Source organism: Schistocerca americana, chromosome 8 (genome assembly GCF_021461395.2).
Source record: "Schistocerca americana isolate TAMUIC-IGC-003095 chromosome 8, iqSchAmer2.1, whole genome shotgun sequence".
NCBI lineage: Eukaryota > Metazoa > Arthropoda > Insecta > Orthoptera > Acrididae > Schistocerca > Schistocerca americana.
Window position 1 is genome coordinate 519636374 of NC_060126.1, and position 15473 is coordinate 519651846.

The following is a 15473-nucleotide window of genomic DNA, read 5'->3' on the forward strand; positions in this document are numbered from 1 at the left end:
CATACACAAAATTGACACACAAATTTTATCCAAAAAGACAAACTTGTGTTTTTAGCCCATAATTCGATTAAGCACAGTGTCTAGAGCTGCAAAGCCAATATTTGGAATGAAGGTAACAACAACAACAACAACAACAACAACAACAACGACAAACATACTTGTATTTTCAAAAATTAGACCTGTTGAGTAGCTGAAGGGCATCAAAATGAATACAAAATGTTTTACGTGATGTGATCTGAGAAAACATCAAATAGAGACTTCTGATATGAACCAATATTGCCTAGCACTGCTGCACTTATCTGTGATGGTATTCATGATATTCTTTGGGGATTAATGGCCACCTTAAGTGTGACATGTTGCCTCTATCAGTAACATATAATGGGTAATTTAAAAGGTAACTATATTTGTTATGACGTGGAAGCAGCAGAATGCAAGTAAAATTTGAAATGGTGGTTAGTGTTGGGATTCAGGAAGGGTATGGGAGTGGGGAATATGAAACTATGAATGTCTACATGGGCTTATAATTGAATATACGATTTTCTTCACTGTTTTATGAACAACAAAGAATCAATATCTGTCAGGCATATGATGGTAATCTGAAGTTTGTTTTATTTTTTAGGAATGTATTCCTGCCTTCCAATTTAATTTTTTTGTTAAATATAGGAACACATTTTACTTGGATGTGGGGAAAGTCAAGTATGTTTTTCAGGGCTTGTGTATAAACTCTTGATGTTCAAAGACTTTTATTGACCTTCCTCCACAGCATTTACAAGGGTTGGTTGTCTTACACAGGAGAATTGATACAATAGTGACTTGTTCTTTTCTTGACATCGACAATAGCATAGGTAACCAAGAAGCACTGTGGATACATACAGAAAATACTAAGGAAATATATACACACAGTTTCTTATAGGTTACATAATTTTACAGCTGCATTTCTGCTTTCCATTTTTCACTTTTGCAACAGGTAAACAACTAGAAGAAAATGTTAAACACGTATCTGAAATCTATATAGTTTCTTTTATGTATACATATATATTATTCATTTATATGATTGTTGTATATATATTCATACCTATCCTCTGTAAATTGATCACAACAGCAAATCACAACTGGTAAAACCGTCAGTATAAGACATGACGGTCACATGTACAAGTGTAAGCTAAAACTGGACTCCATTAACACTGATTACTTGAGTTAACCATCTAAAATAGGAAAAAATGCGTCAAATGTTATTACAAACTTTATGTATTTTTTTTTTCCAGATGGTGTTCACGGCACGGCCTTTGTGACCCACATATAGTCTACCCATAGTTCTTATTTTATTTTTTGCTCTTGGGAAATTAGTAAGCATGATCCTTGATGAAAAGACCAACATCAGCAGCTGCTCCCTGTACACCTCCAGCATAAACTCCTTGTGCAGCATCACCATTGGCCTAGGGGGAAAATTACAAAAATGATTTAATGTACAGTCAGTGGGGTAAGCAACAAAAAAAAAACAGTGTGTCCCTTGGAAACTCATTACTTCTTCAATGCTAATAGAACAATGCTCTTTAATGGAAGCAGTAATATTAGTGATTAGAGTACTTAATGATTAATGGCGGTTTAAAATTACTTGCTAGTTGATACTTCAGAACTTGGAACCAAACTGGTCCAATCAGAGCTTTCAATATCATGTACAAATTGTTTACTGAAAATGTAACAACAAAGCATTAGTTCACTTGCGCTGCCCATGCAACACAGCTGTTGACACACTCTAAGCAGCCCAGTCCATGAAGTGTCTCTTTATCATTGAGCCACGTGGTAAACAGTATTATCCCCCCCCCACACACACACACTAACCTGTCTGATTAATCCACAGCCAACATGTAGGCAATGCGCCAACACTGGAGTGGCACATGAAATATCAACTAACAAGTAGTTTGAATAAATCAACACAATTCACAGACTATTGCCCCTGTGAATCTTGTTCTGAAGCAAGTAAAAATTTTCTGCGAATGGAAAAGCAAACATACATACTGTGAACTTTTCATTACAAAATAAATGAAGTGGAGTATTTGTGAATTTCCTTCATACATTTTCATTTGCTACAGTATGAAAAATGATTGACAAAATTTGTTGCCAATCCATTTAGCTTCATTTTTTCCCAGTACATACAGTGGCAATAATTATAATATTAAACGTGGAATCATCATGCATCATCATCAGCAATTTTAAGTTAGATAGTGAAAATTTACTAATTGGGTAATAACAGAGGAAAACACACAGTGGCAAAAGCACTAGCATTCAAAACCAGAGGCTCCTTCTCTCACAAGAGAGGAACAGGTTGAAGTAAGAGAGACTTAAGGCTACAACACAGAGGAAAAGTCACCTCATACCCAAGTACAAAAAAATTCTCAAAAATGATAAAGCAAAAGTAGCAGTTTATTGTCAAATAAAGCAATATCAGTGGTTTTTTTTTTTTTTTAGAAGTTATGAAATTTCTAATTTTGCCTTATAGAAAATGTTATAAATCTGAGGACAGCAGTTTACTATTATTTTTACCTGATAGTTACGGAATGTTAAAACTGAATTTTGACTTATAGTCTCCTGAACACTGAGGTTCAGATAGAATCTTAAGACATTTCATTTACCATGTAATGCACTTTGATGCGATGACGAAAATAGCAGCAAAATTGCAAAAAACACTGAATTTGGCCACAAGATAAAACAATTTTCTCCTGTCGCTACTCAAATCTCTGGCACTTTCTTCCAGTATCTTGGCAACAGGTGTCCCATGACCTGAGGTCTTCGCCGACTTTTGCCATAGTCTTTCTCCATTCCTTGCCTCTCTTCTACCAGAAGGCAATGCTGGTTCCATAAGCTAGGGATTTCAGATCATCATATGCATTTCCATCAGTTGCCCCCTTGGTTTAGTAAATTTTTTTTAAGCTCATTTAAAATATTCTCAGTTCATTAAGGGTTTTCTACAGTTGCATTGCATTACACAACTTTGAAAGTCTCTGAAGGCAACAAATTTAAGACTTCAGACATGCAAGTGATTTGATTTTCATTATATGAAGTTGGTTATTAAATCATGTTAATAGTACATCAAAAGAGGGTATGATGTTAACAGAAATTTCAGGATTGAAGCATCAAACAAAAATGAGGTAAGGGAACTACTCACGCGTAGATGATTAACGTGTGGCGCATTGACATGTGATAACTTAAGAGACTTCATGGAACTGAATATTACACTGTCACCTGCTTCACACTAGAGCTTGGTCTCTTACAAAATGCATAAGAAAAATAATTAGCTTTTATTGTCTAAAAGTGTCAGTTTCCAAACTGGTTAAGACTAAGTTCTTTGTTTAATTACAAGCAGTGAACTAATTACAGAACAGAAAAAGGTTCTACTGTTGTAAGTTGACCTGCCGATTCAAAATTCCAAGCTTTCAGTAAATTTCTTAACAGAGGGGGGATTCCAACTTACCTCAAAAACTTGTGAGTACTTTCTAGTAGCATCTATAGTAATTTAGTACCCATATTCAAATACAAATTAAAATGTAGACAACATGGGAACCACCACCTTCTACGTACACTGAGTCATTGGATACCTCCTAGTATCGAGTTCAACTCCTTTTGCCCAGCGTAGTGCAGCACCTCAATCTGGTGTGGACTCAAGTCACTGGAAGTCTGCTGCCACAATATTGAGACATGCAGCTTCTATAGCTGTCTATAACTGCGGTTACGTGTTGCCAGTGCAGGATTCTGTGCACAAACTGACCTCTCAGTTATATCTCATAAATGTTCAATGGAAGTCATGTTGGGTGGGCTGGATGGCCAAATCACTAACTCGAATGTACTTCAAACCAACAGTGAATAACTGTGGCCCAGTGACATGGCACATTGTCATTCATAAAAATTCCATTGCTGTTTGGAAATATGATATCCATGAATGACTGCAAATGGTCTCCAAGAAGCCAAACACAACCATTTCCAGTCAATGATCAGTTCAGTTGGACCGTCTCCTTTCCATGTAAACACAGCCCACACCTTTATGGAGCCGTTACCAGCTTGCAAAATGCCTTGTTGACAACTTGGGTCAGTGGCTTCATGCAGTCTATGCCACACATTAACCCTACCGTCAGCTCTTACCTACTGAAATCGGGACTCAACTGACCAGGCCATGGTTTTGGAGTTGTCTAGGGTCCAACCCAGAAGAAGCACTGCATGCAATATCATACTGTTAGCAAATGCATTCATGTTTGTCTTCAGGCATCCTGGCCCATGAGCAGCAAATTTAACCACACTGTCCTAATGGATACATTCAGCATACGGCCCACATTGATTTCTGCAGTTATTTAACTCAGTATTGGTTTTCTGTTAGCACTGACAACTCTACGCAAATGCCACTGCTCCCAGTCATTAAGTGAATGCAATCAGCCACTACATTGTCTATGGTGAGAGGTGAAATTTGGTATTCTCAGAACATTCTTGACACTGTGGCTCTCAGAATATTTAATTCCCTAATGATTTCTGAAATGGAATGTCCCATGCACCTTGCTCCAACTACTAATCCACATTCGAAGTCTTGATTCCTGTCGTGCACCCATAATCACATTGGAAACCTTTTCACGTGAACCACCCGGGTACAAATGACAGCTCTGCCAATGCACTGTCCTTTTATACCTCATGTATGTGATACTACTGCCATCCCTACATGTACAAATCACTATCCCACGACTTTTGTCACTTCAGTGTGTGCCTGCTTGTATATACAAAAACAAGTCACTACATATGCAAGCTGCCTCTCCTTTTCAAATTATGTGTTTGTCAAGCGATAAGTATTCACAAATGTCATACGGAATTACATCATGGAATAACAGCTTTAAGAAAGCCCTCGTTACACAAATATGTAGCAAAAGAGTAAAATGTGGTACTCATTAATGACCATATTTTTTCTCATGAAATTCATTGTAAAGTATCATCAGAGTTCACAAAAAAAAGATCATTATTCTTCATTCAAACTAACCCAGGAAGGATGAGCAATGCTGTTGGCTAACTCTCTGAATTATCTAACTCTTTGAGCACTTACTCTATGACATTAAATGCTGGACAGAGAGCAAAGCTAAATCTGAAAGTAAGCTTTTGAAGTTCCTTCCAGGCACATCCTACTCCACAGAAAATAAAAAATCCAAGAGGGACTGTAACAATAGTATGAAAAGAATAATTGCTACTCACCATATAGCAGAGATACTGAGTTGCATATAGGCATAACAAAAAGACAGTCCAAAAGTGAGCATTCAGCCAACAAGTCGGAAAAGAAACAAACACACACACACACACACACACACACACACACACACACACACACGAGTCTGGCCTCAGCAGCCAGAAACTGGTGTGTGTGTGTGTGTGTGTGTGTGTGTGTGTGTGTGTGTGTGTGTGTGTGTGTGTGAGAGAGAGAGAGAGAGAGAGAATGAATTGTGTCTATCTGTGATTCAGCATTTCCGCTTTGTGGTGTGTAGCAATTATCCTTTTCATAATAAATATTTTCTTCTCCTCTTAAACTAGATAGTCTTTTCTGTGACCATCTGTAAGTAGTCAGTGTGCAGTCATACTATATCATTCCAGTGAACTATGGAACACAAAACTGAACAATCATCAAAGTAATTAACTAAGACCCAACAGCGGTCAGAAGCAATCAAAAGATTTTCAGAAGTTTGTTCAAATTTGTTTTACATTAATGTATCATTTATATGAATTTGACCTGGAAGTTATTTGTGTGAGCCTGTTCTTAAAAATGTTATAGTTTCTCTTGGTATAGGAATGCAACCATATGTTAATAATTAATTAACCCATAAATCCTAATTAAAAACAGAATCCCCATCACTCTGGAAAACAAATTTACTGTACTAATTTACAGATTGTATAAAACATTACGCATATCCAGCATAGCAACATTTATTTCCTTCAAGTCCTTGTCATGTTTGCCTTAAAGTATCTTACTGCTACACACCATTATTCCACTTGATTTCTATGAAACATTGTACCCATGAAAATATACCTTGTTTAAAATCATTCTCATTAACCCTTAATATACTAACACAGATAGCTATAGATGGGGAGTGAATTATTTAATGAAGGATATAAGAAAAGAAGGTGAAATTAAGTACTTACCATTTCAGCACCAACTTACTTTAGAGTGATATGTACATAATCAAGAGAGATAGGTTAGCAATGAAACTCAACAAACCATTACGCAACAAGCAGAGGTACTTAGTAGGCATGCGTAGCAACAAAGTTGATCTTAGAAGAGGCCACTGTCTTGATGGAACCAGCAACATACTTTCCCTGGGTAGCTAGGCCGTTGGCCTGTGGAAGCAATAAAAATTCTAATATTCAACTTCTACAGGTTGATTCAAATATACTGTTATTACAGCACTATTTACACTACACTACAGTGCATTACATTACTCTAATCTACTGCAATAGAGAAAAGCAAAGTTGGAAAAAACAACATTCTCACTTTCACAAGAATAGATCTTAAGCATTGAATTATCATCTCATGATAAGCCACATAATTTAGACATTGATGACACCATTATAAATTTTTAAAAAATCTGTAATACTGTGTACCAAAAGCTGGAACTTAATTTTTTATGGAACAATCCTGCTTACCTTCTAAATAGTCTGTGCTCTACAACTCAAGAGTGTTGGTACCTACACAATGTAACATCTCAGACACATAATGAAATGCCGAGATTATCCGTAACTTTTCAATATCTTCAATCACTTTGATTATTCTGATTCAATAACTCCAGATGAGCAAAGGATTGGCTGTATCATCTTCCAGTAATTCTTTTAGTAGCAAAATACGCAGGCCAAATTCTTCCACAAGATGTATTCTCTGTTAAGGGTTTCAAATGTCAGTTTTATGTCACACTAAGGTATTCCACTGATGTCCCTGAAATCATCTTATGTGATGTGCCACTCAATAACACACTTATTTTCTGTATGGTGGCCAGAACTTCACATTAATTTTCTTGGAAAAGTACATACTTATTAAAAGATATCAACCTTCTGACACCCACTAGGTAAAGGCTTCCTCTAGAATTCTGCCTACATTATGGTCTTCTGCTAAATGCTTTAAGGCTGCTCCTGCACATTTTCCATCATCATCTCGCCATCTTCATTAAACCATCATGTCTTTTTTTTTATCTCTTGGAATCCTCCCAAAAAACCCTCTTCATCCACTTACTATCAATCTTCTTGGTGGCACTGCCTAACCACATTCATTTAACTTTCATTATGATTAGGATTAGATTTCCCATTCCAGTCTGTTCCCCGATCCATTTGTTTGTTTTCCACTGCTTACAGAGCAATCCTCAGATTTTGAGCAATTTTCAGACTAAAGGCCCACATCTTTACTGCCACACAATGAAACATTGCAGAAACATCAGAAGCTTAGTTCAAACATACTATTTAGATTCTTAAAAACACCAACTCATTTTTACTTCTAACCTGTCATTGTCTAAATCTCCCTAAATAGGAAAAGTCATCACCCAGTCCTTCATTGTTGATTCAAACAATTTCCTCTTCTCTGTGTTGATTATACGCTGTTACACTTTTCACATAGTTGTTTTTTAGGTCTACTTTGAAACTTACTCCATTAAGTTCTACCAGTCAGTGTCAATGTTAATCTGCTCTTAAAGCAAAGAGTGCAATGTTATCAGCAAAATAAAGGTGGTTCAAACAGGTTACATTAACATGTACTTCTTCAACTTCCCAATTTAAGGTTCAGCAAAATTCCTGTAGGATTTCTGAGAATATTTCTTGTGATTAAGAATTTCCTTGTCTGACTATTTGGGCAGTCTCATAAGGAAGGTGTAGCATTCAGGCACAAAGTTTTCAGTATTTTAACATACGCTGTTTCTGAAAAGCTGTCAGTACAGATTTCTGTGAAATCATTTCAAAAGCTTTCCCTAAATTTATAAAAAATCAACCACACTGTACTATCATACTCATTACTCTTATGTAATTCCTTTTGCAACTTGCAAATGGTTCACTACGCTATAGCCACTTTTAATGCTGGCATGTGCTTTGATTAAAATCCAACGTTTTTCTATGCAATTTGTGAAAATTTTAGTGCTTATCTTGAACAGTACACACAGGAGATCTTTTCTGTCCCCATCTATTATCAGAAATGTAACATGGTGAACCTACAAAAAAATGTACTACTACTGTCAACCAACTGTGTCCTTTCAATAACACTACAAGAAATAAAACTACTCTCACAAAATAGGCAAATTATATCCACTTTTCAGAGAACAAACTACATGCTCAATAGAGAGGTAAGACACAAGCACTGAAACATACAGCTAACAAAACATCCATACATTACTACAGTGCCATATAAATGCATATACTGAAGTATGAATGTGCAAAATAGAAACTGGTCACTGCTCACCTGATGAAAACCTATGAAATATTTTGAGCAGCAGGTGGTTTGCAATATGTTTACATCACTGGAGCCTTCTTCCACTTACCACTATGTCCGTGCCAAGAATCTCTCAATATGACCCAAGCAAATTATAAAACTCTTGTTAGTTAATCATTTTAAAACAAATATAATTTTTCTACAGATTTCCAACTGCATCTGTACAACTTAATACTTTGTCATGGAAATAATATGCAGCAACACTACGACACAGCACTGGTACAAACATTTAATATGCTGTTTTTTAATTACAAACTATCAAACTGTTTCACAGTCCTTGTGAATAAGAGGTCAAATACACACACATTAAATTTACAACATAATGCTGAAGTATTTAAAAATCACTGCCTGGCACTTATTCAATACTATTAACTGCTCTAACTAGTTTAAGTGTTATCTCTAACAAAGCCTTCTTTGATATATTAATTACTCAAGGCCCTGAAAATTATGCTGTTCACAGTTCACACTTTATACTACTTAAGACTGGTGAAGTAAAACGCACTCATAGGTTATCAGCAAATAAAACAAGCAAAGAACGTTTCTTAGATGTCTGAAATTGAGATCTTTGAGTAGCTGCTATTTTTTTTCATTATTAGCAACAAGCAAAAGGTGTAAAATGACATGCTGCAAGAAATCTAGCAAATAATGCATTTATGTACAACACTAGGTTCAATCAAAAAGTCTGAATTATAGTCACCTTAGCCCTCTTCTTCAGTTCTTCCTGAGCAGCAGCAACATTTTCAGGCTTCCCACTCCATGCACGCAGAACAGAAGCCTGTAACACGAGGTCCAGTATCGTGCAAATTGAACAACGGTGTGTCCAGGACAGAGTAACAACAATATGAAAAGGTCTGATTGGTAATCAACAAAGAGGAAGCATTGAGTGGCTGACAAAAATGACAACACTGCTAAACTTCTAGCTTTCAGACAAAAAAGCACTTCAGTAGCAGAACACTACCATGCCCTGAGGGACATCCTGTCCAATCTCCTTTCCACCCCTCCCAAAGTGGTGTTCCGTCGCCCACCCAACATCCTACTCGATCCCTATGCCACCCCTAATCCCAACCCCTTGCCACAGGTATCATTCACCTGTGGATGACCCAGGTGCAAGACCAGTCCAATCCATCCACCCAGCACTTCCTATTCCAGTCCTGTCACAGGTTTATCCTACATCATCAAGGCTGGGCCACATGTGAAAGCAGCCAGCCATACATCTGCTCTACAGCGATCATTGCACAGCTTTACTAACCCATCCACAAAAACTGACAACAGGCAGAAAAGCGGTGTGCTGACCACATGCCCCTCCGGTATCCGCATCCAGTGACACCTAAAGACTGAGGATGACACGGTGGTCAGTCAGTACCACTGGGCCTCCAAGGCCTGTTTTTTCTTTTCTTTTTTTTATGACTACCAACCAGCTACCCACCAGGATGAACAATCACTGCCGAACTGTGGTCAAAAGAAAAGTTGACCACCCTGTGCCACAACATACAGCTGAACGTAACAAGCTTGATTCCAATGGCTGCTTCACTAACCGAGCTATCTGGATCCTCCCTGCCACCACCAGCTTTTCTGAACTGCATTGATGGGAGTTATCCTTCCAAAACATTCTCTCCCAAAATTATCCCAGCCTCAACTTATGGTAACATAATGTCCCCACACCCACCATCCAATAGTTTCCTCTCCCTCTCTCCTGTCACCTCCTCCCTATTCTCATCTCCCACTCTTATGTGTCACCCTCTGCCAGTGCATCTGCCCAACTTTCCTCTTCCTCACTCCTCTCCTTTTTAGCTACCTGTCCCCCCTTCCCTCCCCATCTCCCTGCCTCACAGCCTCCAGATGCTGTGCCTGTTGCCAGTCTAGTCCCTGCAAGCTCCATCAGACAGCACTCTTCTCTGCCTCCACCCGTACACTGCTATCCCTTCCCTTTCTGCACCCACTTCAGATTGGTACTTCCATTCCATGTGACAGCTGCATTCCAGTCCAAGCTACCAAAGATGGCAGTCATGTCTGCAAAAGGTGTGATTGCTTGTGTCAATGAATGTGTGTGTGTTTCCTTTTCTGAGAAAGGCATTGGCCGAGAGCTAATGTGCTCAGTATCTTTTTGCTGTGCCTGTCTGCAACTCAACGTGTCATCTTTACAATAAGTACCAATCTATCCTTTACTTATGTTGTTGATATTCCATAGTTTGATTAAACATACATTGTGTCATTTGTAGATTTAGATGTGCGTTTCAAAATGTTGACCAGAATACACTCTTTGAAATTCTGAAGGTACCAGGGATAAAATACAGAGAGCAAAAGGTTACCTACAGTTTCAACAAACCCAGACTGCAGTCTTATCACTTTGATAGCTCAAGCATAACTTGTGTCACTGTGTTCAAAATACCGCACCCGAGAATATCTCAAGCCACGATTTTATCGACACACGAACCACCTATCGCTCAAAAACTGGACTCATTTTTTATGAGAACAATGTAAGGATATCTCATTACCTGGCCTTTGACAGATGCTGCCTTCTATTGTCAATTTATAGAATTACTTTGAAAGAAACAGTACCGAACATGTCTGCTGCCGCAACTGACAGATTCATTGTGTGCTCGCTTTATCACAAATTTCTTGTGTCTACCTGTTAAATTTTGCTATTTGCTAATTTTGCTACAAATATGTCACTTCTGTTGAGTGAGCAAGAAATTATAGAAGCTCAAGAGGAATAACTCAATGAGTCTGGACCTGAAAGGGAAATATCTGAGTGGTACCAGCATGAGAAAAATTCATATTCAGATAAGCTCCAGTCTGGTACAGTTATTCGTTGCTAATATTGTTGCTACAGGTCCTGCTGCTGTTTGTCTTAAACTGATGATGGAATAAAATCCAACACTGTTTTCCAAGATCTGTTTGAAGGGTACAAGACAATTCACTGGCAAAACAAGAAGGAAGGAAAGAAACCCAACTGGTATTGTTGGTATTGCCCTGACTGCAACATACCTCGCTTGATGCCAGAATACTTCAGACTCTGCCATAATCATATTTTCTGTTGTCATTATTGTAAAATATGTAATCTAAAGAACTCAAGTAAATATGAAATATAAACCTTGAAGCTAGGTCTTTTTTATTTTGTATAACCCTTTACAATATATTAAAAAAGAAATGTGGTCAATAACACTAAGTAATGGCATAAATGGCCAATTTTCTGGGCCCAACATTTTTCTAAGGTGCTGGATCTCACAGGAAAAAAAGCAGGGAATTAAGAGAGATTTGTAGAATTCACACACTGACCAAGCATGAAATAAACAAGGAGACATTTGGAAAAGGAATTAAAATTCTGGGAGGATAAATAGAAACATTACAATTTGTTGATGACAATGTAATTTTGCCAGAGATGGCAAATGTGTTGGAAGATCATCTCAACAGAAATTTTCTAAGATGGAATATAAATTCAAGTGCTAGGAAATTTTTCTGGAAGTATTTACTTGTTTTATCTGGAGTACATCCATATATGGAAATGAAAAGACGATGATAAGCAGTACAAGCAAGAGGAAAACAGGAGTTTTTGAATCGTTTTAACACTTGACGAGCATGCTGAGCAACTGTTGAAGAGGTACTAAGTTGGAGAGGAAAGAGCTTTACAACACAGCCTGACTAAATACGACAGAGGTTCATGGTATACATTCTGTGGGTTAGAGTACCGATTAATTTGGAAATAACGTAAAACTGAAGTAGTTAAATATTAAGAAGGGAGACTACAGTTAGCCATTTCAAAGAGATTTACGAGGCAATGGTTGTGCAGAGATGAAAGCTAAACTAGTGCAAGATAAACTAGCACAGAAAGTTGCATCCAAACATTCTCCGGATTCAAGACCTCAACACCAAACATACGAAACACCTTGACATTATCTCAGCACCACTCATATCAACTAACAGGGAATAAAGTATCCATTTGGAAAATTCCACGATGACTACACAAGTATATTATGTTTTCTTTTTTTATGCACTGCGAAGTTCTGAACTTTTTCAATGTCTAGAACTTCAAGTGCCTTCACTGCATAAATCGGAATTTAAATGCCATTACCAAACAAACCACTTTTACCCACCCGCTCATAACATGAGAGATCCAAACAAACAACTCCCACAGTTTTCACAGATCCTACTGCACAGAATTTTATTAAAAAACAATTTTTTAAGTAGCCTTTTACCTGCAGAGCTCTGCCATAGCTGAAGGTCAGTGGCCAGGGTTTCTTGCCTGGGAATTTGTTGATGGCATCAAGGTTCACTGACGCCTCCTCCTCAGACTGTCCACCAGACAGAAACACGATGCCTGCAAAACAATTTAATCACTTTATTCTTGATGTTTACTTACTGATGTCTTACTATAATAAGGTAATTAGTTCATCCATTCTTTCCAGTGAAACAGACATTGCACTCTCTATATTTAGTCTGTTTGAAGTCAGAGTAATAGCTGTTAGTCTGACACATAAAGAAAGTGTCAGTTCATCAGATAAACTTGTGAGAAAACGTAAAAGGCCACAGTGGCAGCCTGAAAACAAAATCTTTTAACCACCTCAGATTACTACTAAGGCCATATGTAAAGCATGGCAGTGAAAGATAAGACACTGAAGAAATGAACTGAAATTTGTGCCAGAGGATTTGAACCCTGGTCTCCTGCTTGCTAAAAAGATGTGTTGACCATTGCATTACATTAGCAGTGTAGCTAACACAGCAGCACGGACTATCCTAGTGCAATGCCATCCTTAACACAAACTTCAATTCATGCCTTCAGCAATGCCTTTGTGCTAGGAAGGACACCGGATTAGGGTCGTCCATGCAGCTAAGTTAGCTATACAGCTACAGTAGTGTAATGTGTAGCACATCTGTTTAGTAAGCAAGATATGGTTTAAGTCCCAGCTGTGGCACAAATTTTAATTCATTTCTTCAGCTTCATAAGGAATTACATTTTCCTTCTGACTCAAGGAAAATGTAATTCCACCATGGAAGTAAAATTCATTTTATCCATTAATCTTTCCTTTCATCCTCCTCCTTTCAGTAGCAGCTTTCACGTAGCTGGGAATTTAAAAAATCTAAATATGGTTGCACAACTCTGATAATCACAGTTATGAGCTGCTCAAGTTAATGAAATTACATCTAAATAGAATTCATCAAAAAACTAACCTGCCACGGCGGCGGGCACGGTACGGTTCAGGGCGGTCACTGTTGCCTGCGCTATTTCCATTGGTGCAGCCTTTTTAGGGCATGACTGGCCAGGTGTCACCATGTTAGGTTTCAGCAAAGTACCTTCCAGGTACACATGATGGTCGTTAAGTGCCTTGTATACAGCAGCTAAGACTGTTTCAGTTACCTTCTGGGCTCGCTCCAGGTCATGTTCACCATCAGGCAACACCTGAAAAATAAAATTCACTTCAAAATAATCATTTTAGAAACCTTGAGAGCTCCAATTTTTATGAAAACAGCACTGACCTATTATTTCCTTCACAGTTACACTGCATTTGACAATTAGATAAAATAATAAACTGTGGAATCAAAGTAGCTACAGTAAAAGAAGTTACAATGCTTTATATACACCAAAGCACAGAACACGAGAGTGTTGGCCAAAAAATTAAATTGTGAATTTCACGTACTGAAACTTTTCCAAGGTACTCTAGATTGCCACTTACAGGGGAGAGGTGGGGGAGGGGCAGGGAGAGAGGGGGGAGGGAGGCGGGGGAGGGGGGGGGGGAAGAGAGAGAGAGAGAGAGAGAGAGAGAGAGAGAGAGAGAGAGAGTGTGCAAGCTGCTGCATGTATGTGCAGTGAAGAATATCACATTGCCACATACTTCCTCTACAAAATTCTTTGGTTTGTACTTTTGGTAACATTACTTAAATAGCACCCAATATCACAATTCCTACAGAGTTCTCCTCATTATAAAGTTTTGCTGTATGTATGTGTGTGTGTGTGTGTGTGTGTGTGTGTGTGTGTGTGTGTGTGTGACATACGAGTGCTGGACTAATGTCTGAAGAACAATAGACTGCAACACCAGAGTTTTAGCCATGGACAGGGCACCAGCTTTTGTATTATATGAGGTCACTGTGAAAGACCAGTCATTATACAAAATTTTATACAACTTTTTCTTGCCTAAAAACAAATTAAAAATGTAACTTATTTAACAGATCATGGCTCAATGCAACAATCCATATTGTATAGTAATGCACTTTAAATGTTAGCAGTGAAAGACAGGTATACAACAGTGGCAACAATTAACTGAATACTTCGCATTTAGTATTAAATTGCAAGAACATTCATGTTAGAAGATAAACAGCCAGATCACATGGGCCTGGAAGAGCAATGAACATCGGTGATGTAGATCATTAGTGACTACTAAAATTCTAAATTTTGAACAGAGCAAGACATGATAGTGTGTTCCTACAATCCAAAATTTTAATCTTATTTGACCTCAAACTTTGAAACTGTCATTGGAGAAAACTCTACAGAGAGATGCATAAAAGGAAACCAGAACAAGCATACTCGTTAAAAAAACACATTTTGTGTTGAATCTCTCAACTTTAGAATAGAAAAAAATTCTTTGGCAAAAACTGACATGGGCAGAGAAGTGTTTGACTTTAGCTTCAGGTAATGTAGTTGGTAAAAAATTAAAAAAATAGAAAAGCATAACAGAATGACACTAGGAAGCAAATCCTTCAATTATTCTGTAGTACAAACAGTTAACATGGAAGGAGTAGAAGTCACCATCCCGATTAAACAGAAGTAGTTTTCAGAAATTACATTTACTGATGAAATATTCAAGGCATATGAGTTTCAGAATTTCACAACTGCTATTTGGATTTCAGAAATATGTGCCTTTTTTATCAAAAGAACTAAAATTGCAGGATCTGCCACAGGCAGTGTTGCCAACATGTACTTAATTTCGTTTCCTAAAACCAAACAAGACACCGATACAAAACTTGGAAGTGGGATGGTAATAAGGACTGAACCCGA

At 37.7% G+C, this 15473-nt stretch overlaps 1 protein-coding gene across 4 annotated transcripts in view; it reads right to left on the reverse strand.

The window, feature by feature from the left end:
* Positions 1 to 726: 726 nt before the first annotated feature.
* Positions 727 to 15473, reverse strand: part of LOC124545973 (fructose-bisphosphate aldolase) — a 136450-nt gene continuing 121703 nt past the window's right edge. For 3 of the 4 annotated variants that reach the window (XM_047124936.1, XM_047124937.1, XM_047124938.1), the window contains exons 5-9: positions 13652 to 13880; positions 12679 to 12800; positions 9180 to 9257; positions 6239 to 6357; positions 727 to 1436 (exon numbers count right to left, since the gene is read on the reverse strand). In XM_047124936.1, coding sequence (XP_046980892.1) covers positions 6262 to 6357; positions 9180 to 9257; positions 12679 to 12800; positions 13652 to 13880 — 525 coding nt within the window. In that variant the 3' untranslated portion in view covers positions 727 to 1436; positions 6239 to 6261. The remainder of the gene's footprint in view (positions 1437 to 6238; positions 6358 to 9179; positions 9258 to 12678; positions 12801 to 13651; positions 13881 to 15473) is intronic. The other variant, XM_047124939.1, reaches the window with a different exon arrangement.